This window comes from Xyrauchen texanus, chromosome 50, assembly GCF_025860055.1.
Source record: "Xyrauchen texanus isolate HMW12.3.18 chromosome 50, RBS_HiC_50CHRs, whole genome shotgun sequence".
Classification (NCBI taxonomy): Eukaryota; Metazoa; Chordata; class Actinopteri; order Cypriniformes; family Catostomidae; genus Xyrauchen; species Xyrauchen texanus.
The window spans coordinates 22,087,761-22,108,243 of NC_068325.1; the positions used below are offsets into that span (position 1 = coordinate 22,087,761).

Genomic DNA, 20,483 nt, shown 5'->3' on the forward strand with positions numbered 1-20,483 from the left:
GACATATGCCACGATAATACCATGTTTCTTGGCCATGTACCATGGTATTACCATGTTTTCTGAAAATGTGCTATGATAATACCATGTTCTTTGAAAATGTGCCATGATAATACCATGTTTTTTGAAAATGTGCCATGATAATACCATGTTCTTTGGACATGTACCACGATAATACCATGTTTCTTGGACATGTACCACGATAATACCATGTTTTATGGACATGTACCACGATAATACCATGTTTTATGGACATGTACCACGATAATACCATGTTTTTTGAAAATGTGCCATGATAATACCATGTTCTTTGGACATGTACCATGATAATACCATGTTTCTTGGACATGTACCACGATAATACCATGTTTTATGGACATGTACCACGATAATACCATGTTTTATGGACATGTACCACGATAATACCATGTTTTTTGGACATATGCCACGATAATACCATGTTTCTTGGCCATGTACCATGGTATTACCATGTTTTCTGAAAATGTGCTATGATAATACCATGTTTTTTGAAAATGTGCCATGATAATACCATGTTTCTTGAAAATGTGCCATGATAATACCATGTTCTTTGGACATGTACCACGATAATACCATGTTTCTTGGACATGTACAACGATAATACCATGTTTTATGGACATGTACCACGATAATACCATGTTTTATGGACATGTACCACGATAATACCATGTTTTATGGACATGTACCACGATAATACCATGTTTTTTGAAAATGTGCCATGATAATACCATGTTCTTTGGACATGTACCACGATAATACCATGTTTCTTGGACATGTACCACGATAATACCATGTTTTATGAACATGTACCACGATAATACCATGTTTTATGGACATGTACCACGATAATACCATGTTTTTTGAAAATGTGCCATGATAATACCATGTTCTTTGGACATGTACCGTGATAATACCATGTTTCTTGGACATGTACCACGATAATACCATGTTTTATGGACATGTACCACGATAATACCATGTTTTTTGGACATATGCCACGATAATACCATGTTTCTTGGGCATGTACCATGGTATTACCATGTTTTCTGAAAATGTGCTATGATAATACCATGTTTTTTGAAAATGTGCCATGATAATACCATGTTTCTTGAAAATGTGCCATGATAATACCATGTTCTTTGGACATGTACCACGATAATACCATGTTTCTTGGACATGTACAACGATAATACCATGTTTTATGGACATATACCATGATAATACCATGTTTTTTGGACATATACCACGATAATACCATGTTTTTTGGACATGTACCATGATAATATCATGTTTTATGGACATGTACCATGGTAATACCATGTGTCTGGATGTGTCATGATAATAACATGGTGTTCTATGGTGTACTTTTGATAAATACGTTTACTTATATTTTTTCGTTCATGGAATTGTTTAGTGCAAGAGAAATATGGTGAAACTCAAACAGACACAGACACACCTTTAGCTGTAGGACATACACACCCTCAGATCATAAACACACACTTTCCCTCTGACAGGACAACGCAATCATTATATACACAGCATGTGTGTGTTTTTATCACCGTGGTGATGTTCATATTCATCGCTAACACAATTGTGTCAGTAATTCACAGACTCCAGCGTGTTCAGACGTGAACGGCTCTGAATCACCTCATGCGAACAGAATTACTATAATTCATGACATTACTGGTTTAGTTTCTTCTCTGTTCATACGCTGAGGTTAACCGGCTAACAATGTGGGTTTTCGCTGGTGCAGATTTCCAAACCTGCAGATGCTGTTTTGAATACACACGTTTTGTTTGTGTGCAGCAGACGTACACACAACATCCTCTTACACGGGCATGCACACGTTTCCTTACATATCACATTCCTGTCAGTTGTTATAAAATAATTAGAAGTAAAACTATGAATTTGATCTTTTAGCTCAACTGGTAGAGCAGCACCAAGTCCATGAGTTTGATTCCCAGGGAACACACAAACTAATAAATACACACCTTTAATGCACCTGTAAATATGCCAAAGGAATATCCTCATAAAGACATTCCCACAAGGAAGTTTCATCAGCTTGTGCTATTCATCTTTGGAAAAGTAGAGTTTTATTGTCCTCATGAAGAGAGCAAAACCTGAAACACAAACATGCTGTATGGGCGTGTGACTTTTTGCATGTTGGAGAACTGAAAGGAAAAACATCAAGGCAAGAGATTATGTAGTTACTTGTTGGAAGTGTAGTGAAGGATTGTTAATGGGAATGTATTATCCCTTTAAAACAATCAAACAAGTTTTGTAATACAGATTAATCACTTGGGGAAAAATCACAGCCTCATCAACCTCAACGTTTTCAGAAGATTCCCATTACATCTGTATTTATGGGGTGTTGGTAAGGAGTGTCAGTCGATTCTCCATCACAATTTCAGCGACTGATTCACCAGAATAAAATATCGTCAACATTAACTCTATTCATCTCGAGTGTGTATGAAATCGGGATGGGTTCTGCGGTCACCAAACAGTCTCAAAGTCGTCAAGAGAAAGAAACGGGGAAGTAGAAAAGGATCCGAATCATGCAACGTCATAATCACCCTGAAATAATTGAGGGAAGCTGGTTGGTTTTGAGGCTAGAAATTTAAACACTGACTCAATGACTCCTATGATAGGAAGGTGAGGGAGACTATGCACATCAAACATACCTTTTAGAGTCAGGATATTGTGATTTGCTGATTGTTTCTCTTTAAAATCGCAGTGGTCTGATGGTGTGCAGGGCTTTGCTGTTCCAACGCCAAAGGTTCCGGTTCTACCGCACTTCCACGAACCCAAAATGAATGGTACAGGTGAGCTCACCAAGCAACATTTAAGGAACAGTTCACCCAAAAATCATTATTCTGTGGAACATAGTGATATTGAAGACTGTTTCCCAAGCAGTCACAATGCACGGGAACTGAAGACCCTTTTGCGTAATATTCCATTTACATTTATGCATTTGGCAGACGCTTTTATCCAAAGCGACTTACAGTGCACTTATTACAGGAACAATCCCCCCGGAACAACCTGGAGTTAAGTGCCTTGGTCAAGGACACAATGGTGGTGGCAGTGGTGATCGAACAAGCAACCTTCTGATTAACAGTTATGTGCTTTAGCCCACTACGCCACCACCACTCCACATTCCAAAACATTCTAAGACATACAACTTGGAATATTAGTGTACCTTCCTGATACTTATAGGGGCGGCAAGGGGTCAGGTGGTAGAGAAGGTCGGCTGCCAATCGCAGGGTTGGGGGTTCGATTCCCGGCCCACATGCCGAAGTGTCCTTGGGCAAGACACTGAACACCAAGTTGCTCCCAATGGCAGGATAACACCTAGCATGGCAGCTCTGCCGCCATTGGTGTGTGAGTGGGAGTGTGAATGGGTGAACTATCAGTTTAAAGACAAAGTCTTTGGTTTCACCTTTTCATTACAGAGAACATTCATTAAAATGTCTCTGCATGTTGTTGAGGTGTTTTAATCAATTGTGAACAGAGCAGATTTTAACTTTCATGTTCTCTGTTTTATAGGAAGTACTGCAAAGCTCCCAAATGGAGGAATGCTTTCCATCCATGACATGATCGAGGGGGAAATACTTGTACCTCCTCCACCCAGCTCAGTCCCTCCTCCCCCTCCTTCTGCTGTCCAACCCCCATCATCATTTATCCTGCCCCACCCTTCTATAGACTTTGCCAGCCTGAAGCCTCCTCCAATGCGGCCCCCAAACCCTCCATCACAAAGCGGTTCCGAGTACAGTGCCAATATGGACCTGGCTTTCCAGAAACCTCCTCCAAAACTTCCATCTGAAACGTCCAGCCTCAGAGGGTCCATCTCCAGTCTTGATATCCTAGATATTCCTGAATGTCCTAAATTCACCCCACCACCTCCCCCTGGGATGAAACCCCCACACGTTTTATCCAAAGCCCAGAAAGTGCTGCCTCCAAAACCCATCAGGTTGTCCTCCATAGCTAATATGGAGATCCAGCCCCAAGCACCAACTCCGCCTGCAGCCTCCACCCCAATGCAGTCCAGCTTTAACCCCCAGAACACCCCAAAGCTTTCTAGCTTCAACCCCCAGAACACCACAACACCATCCAGCTTCAACCCCCAGAACACCACAACACCATCCAGCTTCAACCCCCAGAACACGGCCAAACTCTACAATGTGCAAAAGAGCACAGTAATAAGTGGGCAAGACAAGGAAAAGCAAGTTCAGTCCATTCTTCTTCTAGAAGATTCTACCGGAAACCCAGTTGGTCTTCATGTCAATGGGAACGTTGGGAAAAGTTCTGGATCTTTCCAACCGGTCCGGTCGGTGGTGCCACCCACCAAACCAGCCCGTCGCAGCAGCACCGCAAATCTACTGCAAAATGACCAGGTTGATGCTCCAAGTCAATCAGTCAAATCAGAGACCAAAATCAACCCTGAACATGTGGCAGCCCCTACCCCACAAAATGTCCCCTACGAGACTCCATCACCTATCAAAGTCTCTCCCATAATAGAGAAGCCTGCAGTTCTACCTGATGTTAGCCAGCTGAAGCCTGAGGTTGTGTTACCTGGCAGATCTCACAGGTACAGTCCTATCCAGAACCACCGACAGCTCAACAAGAGAGGTGTAGAGGGCTTGGAAAAGAAAGAGACTTCAGCGTCACCCTTCGCCCTACTGATGGCCGCCAAGGAAAGAGACAAGCAGAGAAAAAATCTATCCCCACAGAACAGCAGCTCAGCTGAGCCACTGAACTCTGTGATTCAATCCAGCCCAACCCAACCAAACTCCTTTACAGTCAGTCCTCGAGACCCAATGTTAGACAGATCTACTGTTGAACTAAAACCTGCTACAAACATGCAACCAGTCGTCGCACCATCCCCAAAAGCTGAGATTTCAAATGTGTCTTTTTCAAAGCCTGTTCTAAATCCTGCCCCTCATCCAAGCTCCACCACTAAGCTTAACCCCACATTTCAATCAAGCTCCACCCCTCAGCTAAACCCCACCCTTCAATCAAGCTTCGCCCCTCAACAAAGCCATTCCCATCTTCTAATGAATGGCCCAGTTGTGGGGCAGGATGTCCCAGTTAAGGATGTTGAAAGCGGAGAAGACATGCCCTTCCTTCCACCACCCCCTGAATTCGCCAACTCCGACCCGGAGGACGAACCTCCATGTCCCCCGCCAAGTCACCCCGCTCCCGTCCCCCCTGTGAAAACTGCCCCTCTACCTGTCAAACCTTCCTTACCTGCTCCACCTGCTCCAACAACTAACAGCCCTCTAATCAATCCCAAACCGCCCAGCTATCCTCCTAAAGCCCCGGGCCCTCCACCAAATGTCCTACCTAAACCTCCTGTTCAAACTAAACTTGCCCCACCGCCCCCACAAGCCACTCCATCCATCGCAGCTAATCAGGCAACGCTTCTCAGCATCCTGCAGAGGAAGATGTTAGAAATGGAACCAAAGTTCTCAGAAGTCAAAACGGTGGATTTCAACGATGACTGGAACTCTCCGCTGTCTGATGATGAGGGTACGTCATGCCCTGCTGGATCCAAACCGGTGCAAAACCGTAGCAACACGCTGCCAGCGCCACCTTGTGGTGTGGACATGAAGGATCTCGAAACTAAAGCTGCCAAAAAGGCTCAAAACTTAACCAATTCAACTAAATCACAGAACAGGTAAGCTGAACATAGTAAATGCACACAAAAGGAGGTGTTTAGCAGAATGTTAGCATCAGTCACTATTTATGATCATTGCATCCTTTTTACAATGAAAGTGAATGGTGAATGAGGCAAAAGTTGTCTTGTAGCATAGATAATTGGTTGCAAATCAAATATTGAGCATTGTTATTATTATAGATGAAGAAATATATTTTCTGTGTTATTTAGTAATGGACCGTCGAACAAACAGCCGTATGGAATGACATTCACCATCAGACCAGGAAGCAAACAGCCAATCACACCCGTGATCAAAGACGGTTCACCCTGAACTGAAGAACATTCTGGACTGGAATTATTCGAGAAAAGTGTCTAACCTGTACATACACAAACGTCTACCTTATTGAATGTATTGCACCTGATAACAGACTTTATTATTTAAGGATTACTTAAGGTACTTAAGGTGTTTGACGGCTTTCACTGCGGTATCGTTACAGGACGGTTAAGAACACAGAAGGTTGTTTGTTAATCTATTTTGTTAATCAATTCTCACTACTTTGTCGGTCCTCCTGGTGGTGCGTTTACTTGCCACAATCCGGGTGGCGGAGGACGAGTCTCAGTTGCTTCCGCTTCAGAGACCACCAATCCGCGCATCTGATCACGTGACTTGAGCGCGTTACCGCGGAGACCTAGCGCATGTGGAGGCTTCACACTATTCTCCGCAGCATTGACGCCCAACTCTCCACACGCCCCATTGAGAGCGACTAATCACGACCACGAGAAGATTACGTTGGGGTAACCTCCTCGTGGTCACTATAATGTGGTTCTCGCTTTCGGTGGCGAGTTGTGCGTGGATGCCGCATAGAACAGCGCGAAGCCTCCACGTGCGCTAGGTCTCCGCGGTAACGCGCTCAACAAGCCACGTGATCAAATGCGCGGATTGACGCTACAGCTCACAATACGAGCGTTCTTGCAACGGTGCTGGATTAATCCAGGTCAAAAATATCATCTTTATGAATCCAATTATAAAACAAGCCTTAAGATTCAATGATGCGTAGAAAGCGCTGTTATACAGTAGAACAAGTCGAAGAAGTCTGCTTTTGATTAATGCTGCTTTTAATAGTTATGTTTTTAATAACAAATCTCAACCAAGATCAACAACAGATGAACTTCTGCAGTTGTGCCTATTTTTCTATTAAACGTAATTTTGTATAGAATACACGTTTGTCATACTGAACAGTAGTTAAGCGGAGTGGCTAGTGAATAAATGTAAATAAAGGCTTTGCTTTAGAGATTTGTTGAAGTGTAAAGAGTTGGACACTGAATGAACGTCTTTGGATGTTTATTTACCAAGCATGTGGGCAATGACTCGTATCAAGACTGTGTTTGTGTCACAATAGGTCAATGAATGTGCTTCAAATACGATTTTATTAATCTGCAAAACTGACGTTTTTTATAACTGCTCGTGTGCAATTTGTTTTTGCATTTGCCTTTGATTAATTCTGTTAGTTTGGACGTTTAACCTTGAAAAAAGAAATGTAATGCCCTTTAATAAAGAGTGTATATTAAGAAATGACAAAAAACTATTAAATCGGTGAATGTTTTATTTCAATGCAGCAAAATGTACAAAATAATTGTGTGCTAGAAAACGAGAAGTGTAACTATTTATGTTCTTCAAACAAATACGGTCCAACAGGAAATTTGAAACACAACATTATAACAGGTAAATCGTTTGAAGGTGATTTGAGCACTAGTGTACAGAAATGCGGATGATTTGATGATGCTCTAAGATGCTGATGTTTGCTGAGTGGGACTGTGATGAAGCACCTGATGGTCCCAACCGACAGTGGTCAACACGCCCGACCCGCCCGGAACCCAACACACACCTCGCACAAAATCCTGGTGTCGTCTGTCCCTGAAACTAAACACACACAGATACGAACAAGATCAAGGAATGTACATTCATGTTCTGTGGGGGGTGGAGTTTTCCAGTCCTCTCATTGGTTCATTCAGGGCCGTGGATACAGCCAATCAGGAGTGGGGTGTGTATCAATACTTGCATTTCTCTCAGTTCCGCAGTCACCACGGCAACGGAGCAATCATCGCTGATAGAGGCCAGAAGGGGGGAACTGTAAATAAACAGTCTATAATAAGCATCGGTCTCCACCTTTTTGACATGTCAGTTTTGACTTTCGTCATAAGAGAGCTCGCACCTGTCCGATGAGAACGCCAGTCTAGAAACTCGGCGAGTGTGAATGTTTTTCGTCTGTTCGCCGTCCGACGCCTGCAGATCTTTCACAGTCACTCGCCCCAATTCATCGCCTGATATCAAACGCACACATTAGTAGTCGTATGATATTGTGTCATGGGATGGGTTGTTCAAGAGGTGTTTGGTTTGTACCGTATGCAATGGTGCTGCTCTGATGAGGGTGCCAGGCGACAGCCGTCGGACAGCAGCTTGGGGAAACCACGTCTAAAACACACAACACTTGAATTAATAGTCTGTTATCTAATCTTAAGTGTGTCTCCAGTGAACAAGTACTGTTTGATATCACTGTATACTCTGAAATACATTCGTTTATTGATTAATCTCCGACTCTATTTATTTCAAATAAAGTAAACTTGGGGCGGCGGCTTTTGGGCGAGTCATTTTTTAACTCGAGTAAAAATACTCACACAACTGTTAATCATTACTGACTCGAGCACACAGTCTAGGTGTGTGTGTGTGTGTGTGTTTACCCAGGCGTGTTGCTGGTTTGGGTTTGCGTCTGTCCCACATCAGCAGTCGGCCGTCCTGCACAGAATTACACACAGATCACACACTGTAAACATGACTCGAAATATACAGTTCTTGAACGTGCATTTGATGCGGATGGGACACCGTTCTGAAATACAGCCCAGCAAACAGAGAACGTTCCCTTAACGTTAGCATATGGTTCCCAGAACCCATTCCTAATGTTCTAGGAACGTTCTTTTTAGGTTATACTTTTTAAAACCATAAACTAACATTCCCAGAACGTTGCAGGGAGGTTTTTGTGCGACTACCTAAAGAAAACGTTCTCTAATTGTTATTGTTAGGATTTATTTGTTTAACCAAAAACATAACTTAAAGCTCTGTTCTGGGAACATTCTGGAAACCAAAAATTGCTAGTTGGGAGTGCTGCCCCCCCACTGAATCTACAGCGTGACCAGTGTCGTCCGATTCCTGACTTTATCAGCCGTCTGGGTTCGAAGTATCCCTTAATGGGAAGTATTTTCCCCATTAATTCTTCCATAGACCATTAAAGAGTTGTAAAGCACGAGGCGACCAGCTCCGAGGAGAATCACAACATCACAAACTTTGTTTTGAGGCAAAAAAAGCGTTTGAAAATCGCTCATAAAAGGCAAAGATACAAGACAAAGTGTACTTTGTCAAAAGTCAAAGTACTGTGTACTTACCGTCGTTCATGGGGGAATGAACTACAATCCCATGATGCATTGCGATTAATGTCGATGGGAGCATATAAAACTTTTGATTTTAGGTTGTTGATTATAAGTATAGAAACAATATATTTTACACTTATTGCAAAATATTCTGAAATGCTCAAATATATAAGCAGATTAAGGGTGATCGACATTCACAGGGTGCGTGCGGTCGCTCCGATGCATGTTTCGCTGGCCGGCGTTCTCTGATTGGTGGATCTTTCTCTGCTGCATCATGGGTAATGTAGTTGTTTACCATGAATTCTGCTATCAAGCATGATTGTTAAACAATGAAGGTGCAATAATGCAGATGGATGGCTTCAACGGTAGCGTATACCATCGATGAACGACCTCGTAGCTCACGGTAGGCCTGTCTTATTTCATTTGATTTTCTCCCGTTTCCTCCCCAATTTGGAACGCCCAATTCCCAATGCACTCGAATCCTCATGGTGGCGTACTGACTCGCGGTGGACTAATCTCAGTTGCGTCTGAGACCGTCAATCCATGCATCTTATCATGTGACTTGTTGAGCGCGTTACTGTGGAGACGTAACATTATAGCGACCACGAGGAGGTTACCCCATGTGACTCTACCCTCCCTAGCAACCAGGCCAATTTGGTTGCTAAGGAGACCTGACTGGAGTCACTCAGCACGCCCTGGATTCAAACTCACGACTCCAGGTGTGATACAGCATCAATACTCGCTGAGCTACCCAAACTGTCTTTATCTTTAAAGGTTTGTAAGTTATCGTTGAACATCTATTTGTCTATGGGATAAACGAAAGGGACTTCCGGAACCAGACTGTTTTTTTAAATACCAAACATGGATCAAACAGTTTTTGCAAACTTTAGGCTGATTTCTTTCTACGGTCCCAGAGAAAGTCGCTCTTTGCCAATTGCAGAGTTTCTTGGACCAAAATGCTGTTATTAAGGCTTTCCTGTCGGGATTTAAAGCTCACCATAGTACAGGACCTAAGTGAGACATTTGAGACTATAGATGATGGGATCTTATCTCCCACCTTGAGGAAGTGGTGGGTATTCGGGGTACTGATCTTAAATGGTTCAAGTCTTTGTCAACTGGAAGTTTTTCGGTCAATATCGGTCAGGTTTTGTCATCTTCAGCCATTCTTACTAGCGGGGTTCCACAAGGGTCCATCCTTGGGTCCATCTCGTTTTCGATATATGCTGCCCTTAGGGTTTATTTTTAATAAGCACGGTATTTCTTTTCACTGCTTTGCAGATGACACGCAAATCTACATACCACTAAGAAAAGATGATAATGGTGCAGCCGTTCACCGGTGATGAAAAACCTTGCAACGCCGAAGACTTTTCTTTCTTTTAGTGATTTTGAGAAGGCGTTTCATGCCTTTGTCTCAGTATGGCGAGATTACTGTAACCCGCATTGGTGTTCACCAATCATCATCATCATCATCATCTCGGCTGCAATTAGCCAGAATGCCGCTGCTAGGCTTCTGATGGTCACTCGTATGCAAGAGCATAGTTCCCCTATTTTACCCTCTTATTTGTGGGAACTCCTGCACATATATAAGCCTTTAAAGTCTCTTAGGTCTTCTGACCATATGGTTTTGACTGTTCCCAGGTCCAGGCTGAAGCTAAGGGGCGATCATGCATTTGTAGTAGCTGCCCCGAAGCATTGGAAGGAATTACCATTCCACATAAGATTAGCTCCAACTTAAAATATTTCTAAATGTCAGCTGAAAGCGCTTCTTTTTTCTCTAGCATTTGAGTAAATGGTGTTTTGATGACTTGCTGTACATTTGAGTATTTTTGTTAATTGTTAAGAAGAATCAGAACCGATAAAGTCCTTTTGATTCCCATCTGTGTGTGTGTGTGTGTGTGTGTGTTTAGAGGTCACTGACCTGAGCACAGGACAGGAAGAGAGACTCGTCCAGTGGAGAACATGACACAGAAGTGACCGGCAGAGAGTGAGCTGAGAAACACAGATGAGAGAGAGAGAGAGATAGTATTTCCTTTAGAAATACACACATCGACATCACTTCCTGTGGCTCCGTCAATCATTTCTCACCGTTATAAGAGCTGATCACAGTCTCCTGGTTCAGATCCCACACTTTGATTCTGAAAAAAAAAAAAGATTTGTTTAACTGAAGTATTTATGACTCACTAAAAAACAAATGCAGCATTTGTCGCCCCCTGCTGACCTGCTGTCCATACTGCAGCTCACGGCGTGCTGTCGCCCCGCAGTCACACCGACCGCCGTCACCACATCATCGTGTTCATCACGAGTGAAGCGGTTCACCAGCAGACGCTCGTCTTCAGACAGCTCCCATAATTCAACTGAACCTACAAAAACACACCGTTTAACACACCGGCCATACTCATGTCATACAAGTGTATATAATAGCGTGTCATACCGGCGTCTGACGCGAGCAGCACGGCTCTGTCGGATATCCAGCAAGCGTCAGTGACTCCAGCTTCAGTCTGCACTCCTGTCTTACAGAAGCCCTCACTCGGGGCGACTTTAGGGTCACTGTACACCCACACTGAGCCCTGCCAGCAGCGACCCGACAGATTGGACGCCGCCAACAGCAATGTGCCATCTATAACACACAGCGATGAGTTACACATGGACTGCTTTTACTAGCAGCACAGTTCTGCTTCCAGTCTGTGTCTACATTATTATGTGTTTTTCAAAATCCCAAAACCAGGAGCAAAGTCTAACACCAACTCCTCCTTGAGCTTCCAAGCTAAATTCACCAAATTTGGCACATACCTTCAGACTGTTCCGGAATAGTGCGCTGTGTGTTTTCAAACTGATCGGACTTACGGTGTTCGCACGGCGGAAAAACACAAACGGGAAAAATACAATTCACTCACATTGACGGAATGTTCGATTGGGCCAACGGAATGCTCGTTAATTCAAAAAACAACAATCAAAAATTCAAATGTAAACAAACCCACAAGATGCCTTTTAATCTGCTTCAAGTTGCTTCATCCATCTGACGATTTATCTGCAGATATGCGACAGACTTTCTGACTATAAAGCCGCTCGTCTTGCAGAAACCACCGAACTTTAACTTTTAAAGGATTTGTTAGGCCAAGAAACAAACTTTACCTAACTTTTATTACTATTACTCCTTTTATGCAACACTGCACTGTCTTTATTCAGCTTTCACATTTTGTATAATCATCATGTTATATGCATAACATAATTTTTATTCAAATGTGTTGCTAATTTCTTAATTTGCGCTATTATTTTCTTTTTCACAATCATTATTTGACTTTATTTGTTACTGTCAGTTGTATTCTGCCATGGAGTGAATTTTATTACACAGCACAACTACATTAACAATTCTGAATTGAGAGTTTTTAAGGAAAAGAGAGAAACTATTTGTCTGTTGGGTGAAACTGATGAAAATTAGGTGTATATTATAATAAACAATAATGTTTTTTTTGTGTGTTGCAACAAAAAAGTGCAAATCTCTCTATATAATACAACACACAGTAAATATACAGTAAATATAATGAGATTCAGTGTGGGACTAAAAGGAAAATGTGGGACCGAAAATCTATATTTGGAAATGTTTTATTTATTTTAAAGCAAAGAAACGTTATAATAACACAATTAATAGCTATTAATGAACTATAATTAAAACAAACAGCACATGCAAAACATTCTCAAATTCATGTTCATTTTTCAATTCAACATTTCATTACATTTTCAATTAATTTTAGTGATTTTTTTTATTAAAAAATTTTGAACGCAAAATAGAAGCTTTATATTCAGTATTTCTGTAATTGGTGTAAAGTGTCATTCTTCTAATCGTCTGCAGATATTATCATCATTACAACAGTATAAAGATCTAGTTTCGAGTGTTTAATCATGTTTATATAAATCAATCTAATATTTCTGCACTAAATGAAACACGCGAGTTTATATTTTTGTTGGACATCAGAGAAATAATGATGTTTTAATCTCACCGCTTCTGTAATCCACAGCATCTAAATGTCTCTCCATACACGCCGGAGCGTTCACGGGAATATTCCAGCGGTTCTCTTTAATCATTATGATCTATAATCAATGTAATTATGATTAGTAATAATATTTGTATCACATCAAACTTCTATAAAGCTGCTGCGATGAATGAACGCGATCAGAAACACACGTGGGTCCCGCACTTCCGTTTAAAGGCCGGAAAAAACTTCACAATAAAAGCTCCCAAAATTCCAAAACTTCAAAATAAAAGTTCCAAAACTACAAAAACGTTCAAATAAAAGCTCAAACAATACAACAAATCTAATAAAAGATCCCAAAATACAAAAACGTCAAATAAATGCTCCGAAAATACAAACACTTCTAAATAAAAACTCCCAAAATACTACACCTCAAAATAAATGCTCTCAAAATACATACCTTCAAAATAAAAGCTCCAAAAAAATACAAATAACTCAAAATAAATGCTCCCAAAATACCAAAACATCTAAATAAAAGATCCAAAAATAAAAAAACTTTAAAATAAAAACTCCCAAATACCACAAACGTCCAAGTAAAAGCTCCCAAATTGCAAAAACTTACAAATAAAAGCTCCAAAAATACAAAACTTCAAAATAAAAGCTTTGAAAATATAAAAACGTATAAATAAAAACTCATAAATTCCAAAACTTCAAAATAAAAGCTCCCAAAATACAAAGACTTCTAAATAAAAGCTCCAAAATACAAAAACGTACTAGATCACTTTTATTTTTGAAGTGATATTATAATGAACATTTATTAAAACAATAAATATATTTAATTACGCGTTATTCTGATTATATAAATAGTCAACCTTTATTTATAGAGCACATTTAAAAACAACAGAAGTTGACCCAAAGTGCTTTACAGATCAAACAAATAAATAAACAATGATAGAGTGATATAAAAGCAGATTGATTTAAAGTTAAATATCAAACATAATAAAATAAATTGGGCGGAAAAATTTGTTGTGGGGCCCTCGTGGACCTGTGGGCCCCTAGAGTCCATACCCATAGGTGGTGTTTTGCATTTTATAGAGTTTTTAAAAACAGTGGCAACTGTTAAAAGTCAATAGTCCATAAAAGAGAAGCATAAAACTCGATTTGGGGTCGCTCAAACAAAATAATGTAAAAAGCTGGAGAGCAGCGGCCAGAGTTCATGCCACCGGAAGTCTAAAAACAAGTATGAATAACATTGAATAATATGAATGTGTTGAATAACATTGAGTGTGAATTATTGAAAACACATCTATATTGTGTCATGATCCCTTTTCTCCTCTAGGTGTCAGACTCGAACCGATTTTATGGTTCTTGAACTGTGACATTATTTTCATGGTAATTAAGCATCAACCTGCCAATTACTGCAATGCAACACCTAATATAAAACAAACATCAAACACGCATATATGAAAATATAATTTTATTGAACATTTAAATCACTGTGCATTGAGTTTCTCTTTGCAAAAAGTTTACAAACTTTACTGTGTACAAACTCTGAGTCTCACATGCGTGTCATATATCTGTTATGTCACATGTTTCTCAGTTTGAACCGGAACGCCGGGATTCATCTCAGATCTCCTGCTGTAACTCCGTGCGAAGTTATGCTTCATTACGTGTCTTTGTTGTGATAAAAACAGTATTTCCTGACTTTAGGAAGCATGCAGACGGTTGCCAGTGTTTCTGGACGCCATTTCAAATTTCAGACCCGTGAGTTTGTTTTTCTCCTCCCGGTGACCCGAAGCGTCCTCGGGCTCCTGTGTGCAGGCCAGCTCCAGCTCTAACGGGTCACCAGAGGTTAAGGGCTGGTTAAACAGCTCCAGCAGCCCTATAACTAACCCCAGAAGAGTCAGGACAGACCCCAGCAGATAGACCTTCAGAACATCCCGGGACGCTTTCTGGCTCAGTATTTCCATCGTGAACGGAACGATTTCTCGGACAGTCTCCATAATGTCCATGAGTTCAGTCTGTGGAAACGCACCAGCAAAAAGGACAAATATGGAGTCGTTATGTAGGGTAATGCACGCACTGGATATCACTGACGGATGTTGACAGTCATTGAGTCACTCGTCTCAATACATGTTGTGTTGTGCTCACGGTGAGGTCCAGCTCGGTGTTCAGTTGAATGAGTCTGTTATTCACTCTTATACAATCGCTCTGGTCAGTCTCCGCCCCTGAGACGTGCTGAACATGATTAACTCACGAGAAAAACTCCAGACTCACCCCAGACACACATGCGTAATCACCCTTACGAAACTGTTTCCTATCATGACATATACAGCTTATATAGCTCTTTAGTTCATTGGCTAATGACATTAAACTTGAACAGAATGAGTCACAGAAGTCACTGGAAGAGTCTTAATCTAAACATGAGCTGAAATGTACTGAAAGCATGTTATTATAGAGCAAACACATGAATATATGTGTCAGCTCTGAGCATGTGAGCACGAGTGAACGGCGACATTAATCGGATTAAATCAAACAGAAAAACAGTTCTAGTGATTTGTGTGTGCTCAAGAGTCACACGTTTCTGCAGCCTGACACACATAATGAAGATGATGATTATGTATTTGATATATTTCAAACACTGAACTGTTATGTGCTCAATATCATATTTATAGTTCAGTTACAAGTTCACAAACATAATGCAATTTAGTTGCTTTCATATGTGTATGTATATACTTTAAATATTTAAGCTATACAATGAAAGTTTGATTTTGTGGTAGAATTGCATTCATTGAGCAACTAACCCGGTCAAGGACATGAAGCAACAAATTATACCAAAACACACAGCACTAGACTAAACCAGATTAAACACAATTTACTAAACCAGACCAGACTAAACACACTGTGCTAAGCAAAACCAGACAAAAAACCAGACGAAACACACTGTGCTAAACAAAACCAGACGAAACACACTGTGCTAAACAAAACCAGACAAAAAACACGACGAAACACAGTGCTAAACAAAACCAGACGAAACACACTGTGCTAAACAAAACCAGACGAAACACACTGTGCTAAACAAAACCAGACAAACACACTGTGCTAAACAAAACCAGACGAAACACACTGTGCTAAACAGAACCAGTCTAAACACACTGTGCTAAACAAAACCAGACGAAACACACTGTGCTAAACAAAACCAGACAAACACACTGTGCTAAACAGAACCAGACAAAAAACACGACGAAACGCACTGTGCTAAACAAAACCAGACGAAACACACTGTGCTAAACAAAACCAGATGAAACACACTGTGCTAAACAAAACCAGACAAAAAACACGACGAAACACACTGTGCTAAACAAAACCAGACGAAACACACTGTGCTAAACTAAACCAGATGAAACACACTGTACTAAACAAAACCAGACGAAACACACTGCGCTAAACAAAACCAGACAAAAAACACGACGAAACACACTGTGCTAAACAAAACCAGACAAAAAACACGACGAAACACACTGTGCTAAACAAAACCAGACAAAACACACTATGCTAAACTAAACCAGATGAAACACACTGTGCTAAACAAAACCAGACAAAAAACACTGTGCTAAACAAAACCAGACGAAACACACTGTGCTAAACAAAACCAGACTAAACACACTGTGCTAAACAAAACCAGACGAAACACACTGTGCTAAACAAGACCAGACTAAACACACTGTGCTAAACAAAACCAGATGAAACACATTGTGCTAAACAAAACCAGACTAAACTCCTGTGCTAAACAAAACCAGACTAAACACACTGTGATAAACAAAACCAGATGAAACACATTGTGCTAAACAAAACCAGACGAAACACACTGTGCTAAACAAAATCAGACAAAACACACTGTGCTAAACAAAACCAGATGAAACACATTGTGCTAAACAAAACCAGACTAAACACACTGTGCTAAACAAAACCAAACTAAACACACTGTGCTAAACAAAACCAAACGAAACACACTGTGCTAAACAAAACCAGACAAAACACACTGTGCTAAACAAAACCAGATGAAACACACTGTGCTAAACAAAACCAGACTAAACACACTGTGCTAAACAAAACCAGATGAAACACATGTGCTAAACAAAACCAGACTAAACACACTGTGCTAAACAAAACCAGATGAAACACATGTGCTAAACAAAACCAGACTAAACACACTGTGCTAAACAAAACCAAACTAAACACACTGTGCTAAACAAAACCAAACGAAACACACTGTGCTAAACAAAACCAGACAAAACACACTGTGCTAAACAAAACCAGATGAAACACACTGTGCTAAACAAAACCAGACTAAACACACTGTGCTAAACAAAACCAGATGAAACACATGTGCTAAACAAAACCAGACAAAACACACTGTGCTAAACAAAACCAGATGAAACACACTGTGCTAAACAAGACCAGACTAAACACACTGTGCTAAACAAAACCAGATGAAACACATTGTGCTAAACAAAACCAGACTAAACTCCTGTGCTAAACAAAACCAGACTAAACACACTGTGATAAACAAAACCAGATGAAACACATTGTGCTAAACAAAACCAGACGAAACACACTGTGCTAAACAAAATCAGACAAAACACACTGTGCTAAACAAAACCAGATGAAACACATTGTGCTAAACAAAACCAGACTAAACACACTGTGCTAAACAAAACCAAACGAAACACACTGTGCTAAACAAAATCAGACAAAACACACTGTGCTAAACAAAACCAGATGAAACACATTGTGTTAAACAAAACCAGACTAAACACACTGTGCTAAACAAAACCAAACGAAACACACTGTGCTAAACAAAACCAGACAAAACACACTGTGCTAAACAAAACCAGATGAAACACACTGTGCTAAACAAACCAGACGAAACACACTGTGCTAAACAAAACCAGACTAAACACACTGTGCTAAACAAAACCAGACAAAACACACTGTGCTAAACAAAACCAGACTAAACACACTGTGCTAAACAAAATCAGATGAAACACACTATGCTAAACAAAACCAGATGAAACACACTGTGATAAACAAAACCAGACAAACACACTGTGCTAAACAAAACCAGATGAAACACTCTGTGCTAAACAAAACCAGACTAAACACACTGTGTTAAACAATACCAGATGAAACACACTGTGCTAAAAACCAGACGAAACACACTGTGCTAAACAAAACCAGACGAAACACACTGTGCTAAACAATACCAGACGAAACACATGTGCTAAACAAAACCAGAAGAAACACACTGTGCTAAACAAAACCAGATGAAACACACTGTGCTAAACAAAACCAGACGAAACACACTGTGTTAAGCTAAACCAGACAAAACACACTGTGCTAAACAAAACCAGACAAAACACACTGTGCTAAGCAAAACCAGACAAAACACACCGTGCTAAACAAAACCAGACTAAACACACTGTGCTAAACAAAATCAGATGAAACACACTGTGCTAAACAAAACCAGACGAAACACACTGTGCTAAACAAAACCAGATGAAACACACTGTGCTAAACAAAACCAGACAAAACACACTGCGCTAAACAAAACCAGACGAAACACACTGTGCTAAACAGAACCAGACAAAACACACTGCGCTAAACAAAATCAGACGAAACACACTGTACTAAACAAAACCAGACTAAACACACTGTGCTAAACAAAACCAGATGAAACACACTGTGATAAACAAAACCAGATGAAACACACTGTGCTAAACAAAACCAGACGAAACACACTGTGCTAAACAAAACCAGACGAAACACACTGTGTTAAACAAAACCAGACTAAACACACTGTACTAAACAGAACCAGACTAAACACAATTTGCACTTCACTTTAAAGATCGACTGTGATGTTGTTGTGCTTGTTTTAAGGTTTGCTTCTTAATGTTTTTCGTTGATTGTCTTTAGTCATATTATTTGCAGGTGCTGTTGTCTTTCGGCGGATTCTGTTTTTAACATTTAGACTACGTCTTCTAAACAACATTTTAGAGTTTAGAAACTTTAAAGCTCTGGTTTCTTCTTATTCACAATAGAGGTTTTACTAAGAGACAGTTGTCCTGTTTGATAAACTTGTGTAAACCTGCAACGTCTGAGGAACAGGACAGAGGAAATTTATGAGTGTTCAGCCACACAATGCAACTTTTATTCAACACATACTGTTGACAAGAGGAGCCAATATTCTGATTAAAGCATATTCTGATTAAACCATATACTGATTAAACCATATTCTGATTAAACCATATTCTGATTAAACATATACTGATTAAACCATATTCTGATTAAACATATACTGATTAAACCATATTCTGATTAAACCAAATTCTGATTAAACCATATTCTGATTAAAACACATTCTGATTAAACCATATTCTGATTAAAACACATTCTGATTAAACCATATTCTGATTAAAACACATTCTGATTAAACCATATTCTGATTAAACCAAATTCTGATTAAACCATATACTGATTAAACTATATTCTGATTAAACCATATTGTGATTAAACCAAATTCTGATTAAACCATATTCTGATTAAACCATATTCTGATTAAACCATATTCTGATTAAACCATATACTGATTAAACCATATTCTGATTAAACCATATTCTGATTAAACTATATTCTGATTAAACCATATTCTGATTAAACCATATTCTGATTAAAACACATTCTGATTAAACCATATTCTGATTAAAACACATTCTGATTAAACCATATTCTGATTAAACCATATTCTGATTAAACCAAATTCTGATTAAACCATATACTGATTAAACTATATTCTGATTAAACCATATTCTGATTAAACCAAATTCTGATTAAACCATATACTGATTAAACTATATTCTGATTAAACCATATACTGATTAAACCATATTCTGATTAAACCATATTCTGATTAAACCATATTCTGATTAAACCATATTCTGATTAAACTATATACTGATTAAACCATATTCTGATTAAACCATATACTGATTAAATCATATACTGATTAAACTATATTCTGATTAAACCATATTCTGATTAAATCATATACTGATTAAACTATATTCTGATTAAACCATATTCTGATTATATCATATTCTGATTAAATCGTATTCTGATTAAACCATATACTGATTAAACTATATACTGATTAAACCATATTCTGATTAAATCAATGCTAAATTACTGTACATCTCATATTATATCCTGGAACAAACACTTGATCCACAACGGCCCTTCTGAAAAAGCAGCTTAAACCAGCTAGAGATGGTCTGATGCTCTTAACTGGTTTAAGGTGGTCTCCCAGTCTGATCAGCTGAAGAGTGCCCCCCCCCCATCTT

At 39.7% G+C, this 20,483-nt stretch overlaps 3 protein-coding genes across 3 annotated transcripts in view; 1 reads left to right on the forward strand and 2 right to left on the reverse strand.

The window, feature by feature from the left end:
* Window positions 1–6,068, forward strand: part of LOC127640841 (uncharacterized) — a 9,030-nt gene extending 2,962 nt beyond the window's left edge. The window contains exons 3-5 of the mRNA XM_052123501.1: window positions 2,771–2,858; window positions 3,580–5,710; window positions 5,921–6,068. Of these exons, the coding sequence (XP_051979461.1) occupies window positions 2,771–2,858; window positions 3,580–5,710; window positions 5,921–6,020 (2,319 nt within the window). The 3' untranslated portion in view covers window positions 6,021–6,068. The remainder of the gene's footprint in view (window positions 1–2,770; window positions 2,859–3,579; window positions 5,711–5,920) is intronic.
* A 1,394-nt stretch (window positions 6,069–7,462) lies between these two features.
* On the reverse strand, window positions 7,463–13,307 carry wdr77 (WD repeat domain 77). Its single transcript, XM_052123509.1, has 10 exons — window positions 13,111–13,307; window positions 11,544–11,729; window positions 11,331–11,472; window positions 11,198–11,247; window positions 11,031–11,101; window positions 8,429–8,483; window positions 8,091–8,162; window positions 7,903–8,011; window positions 7,750–7,818; window positions 7,463–7,610 (listed from the first exon to the last, which is right to left on the reverse strand). The coding sequence occupies exons 1-10, from the start codon at window positions 13,193–13,195 to the stop codon at window positions 7,475–7,477; spliced, it is 975 nt and encodes a 324-aa protein (XP_051979469.1). The 5' UTR covers window positions 13,196–13,307; the 3' UTR covers window positions 7,463–7,474.
* Window positions 13,308–14,789: 1,482 nt separating this feature from the next.
* Window positions 14,790–15,095, reverse strand: LOC127641206 (G0/G1 switch protein 2-like). Its single transcript, XM_052124030.1, has one exon. The coding sequence runs from the start codon at window positions 15,093–15,095 to the stop codon at window positions 14,790–14,792; it is 306 nt and encodes a 101-aa protein (XP_051979990.1).
* Between the last annotated feature and the right edge of the window lie 5,388 nt (window positions 15,096–20,483).

Bases quoted from the DNA above. Each gene is read 5' to 3' on its own strand.
- LOC127641206 (XM_052124030.1), bottom strand. From the start codon at position 15,095: ATGGACATTATGGAGACTGTCCGAGAAATCGTTCCGTTCACGATGGAA.
- wdr77 (XM_052123509.1), bottom strand. From the start codon at position 13,195: ATGATTAAAGAGAACCGCTGGAATATTCCCGTGAACGCTCCGGCGTGT. The intron at 11,730-13,110 runs GTGAGATTAAAA...TGTGTGTTATAG, and splicing joins TGCTGTGGATTACAGAAGCG to ATGGCACATTGCTGTTGGCG. The intron at 7,819-7,902 runs GTGCGAGCTCTC...GTTTATTTACAG, and splicing joins CTGGCGTTCTCATCGGACAG to TTCCCCCCTTCTGGCCTCTA.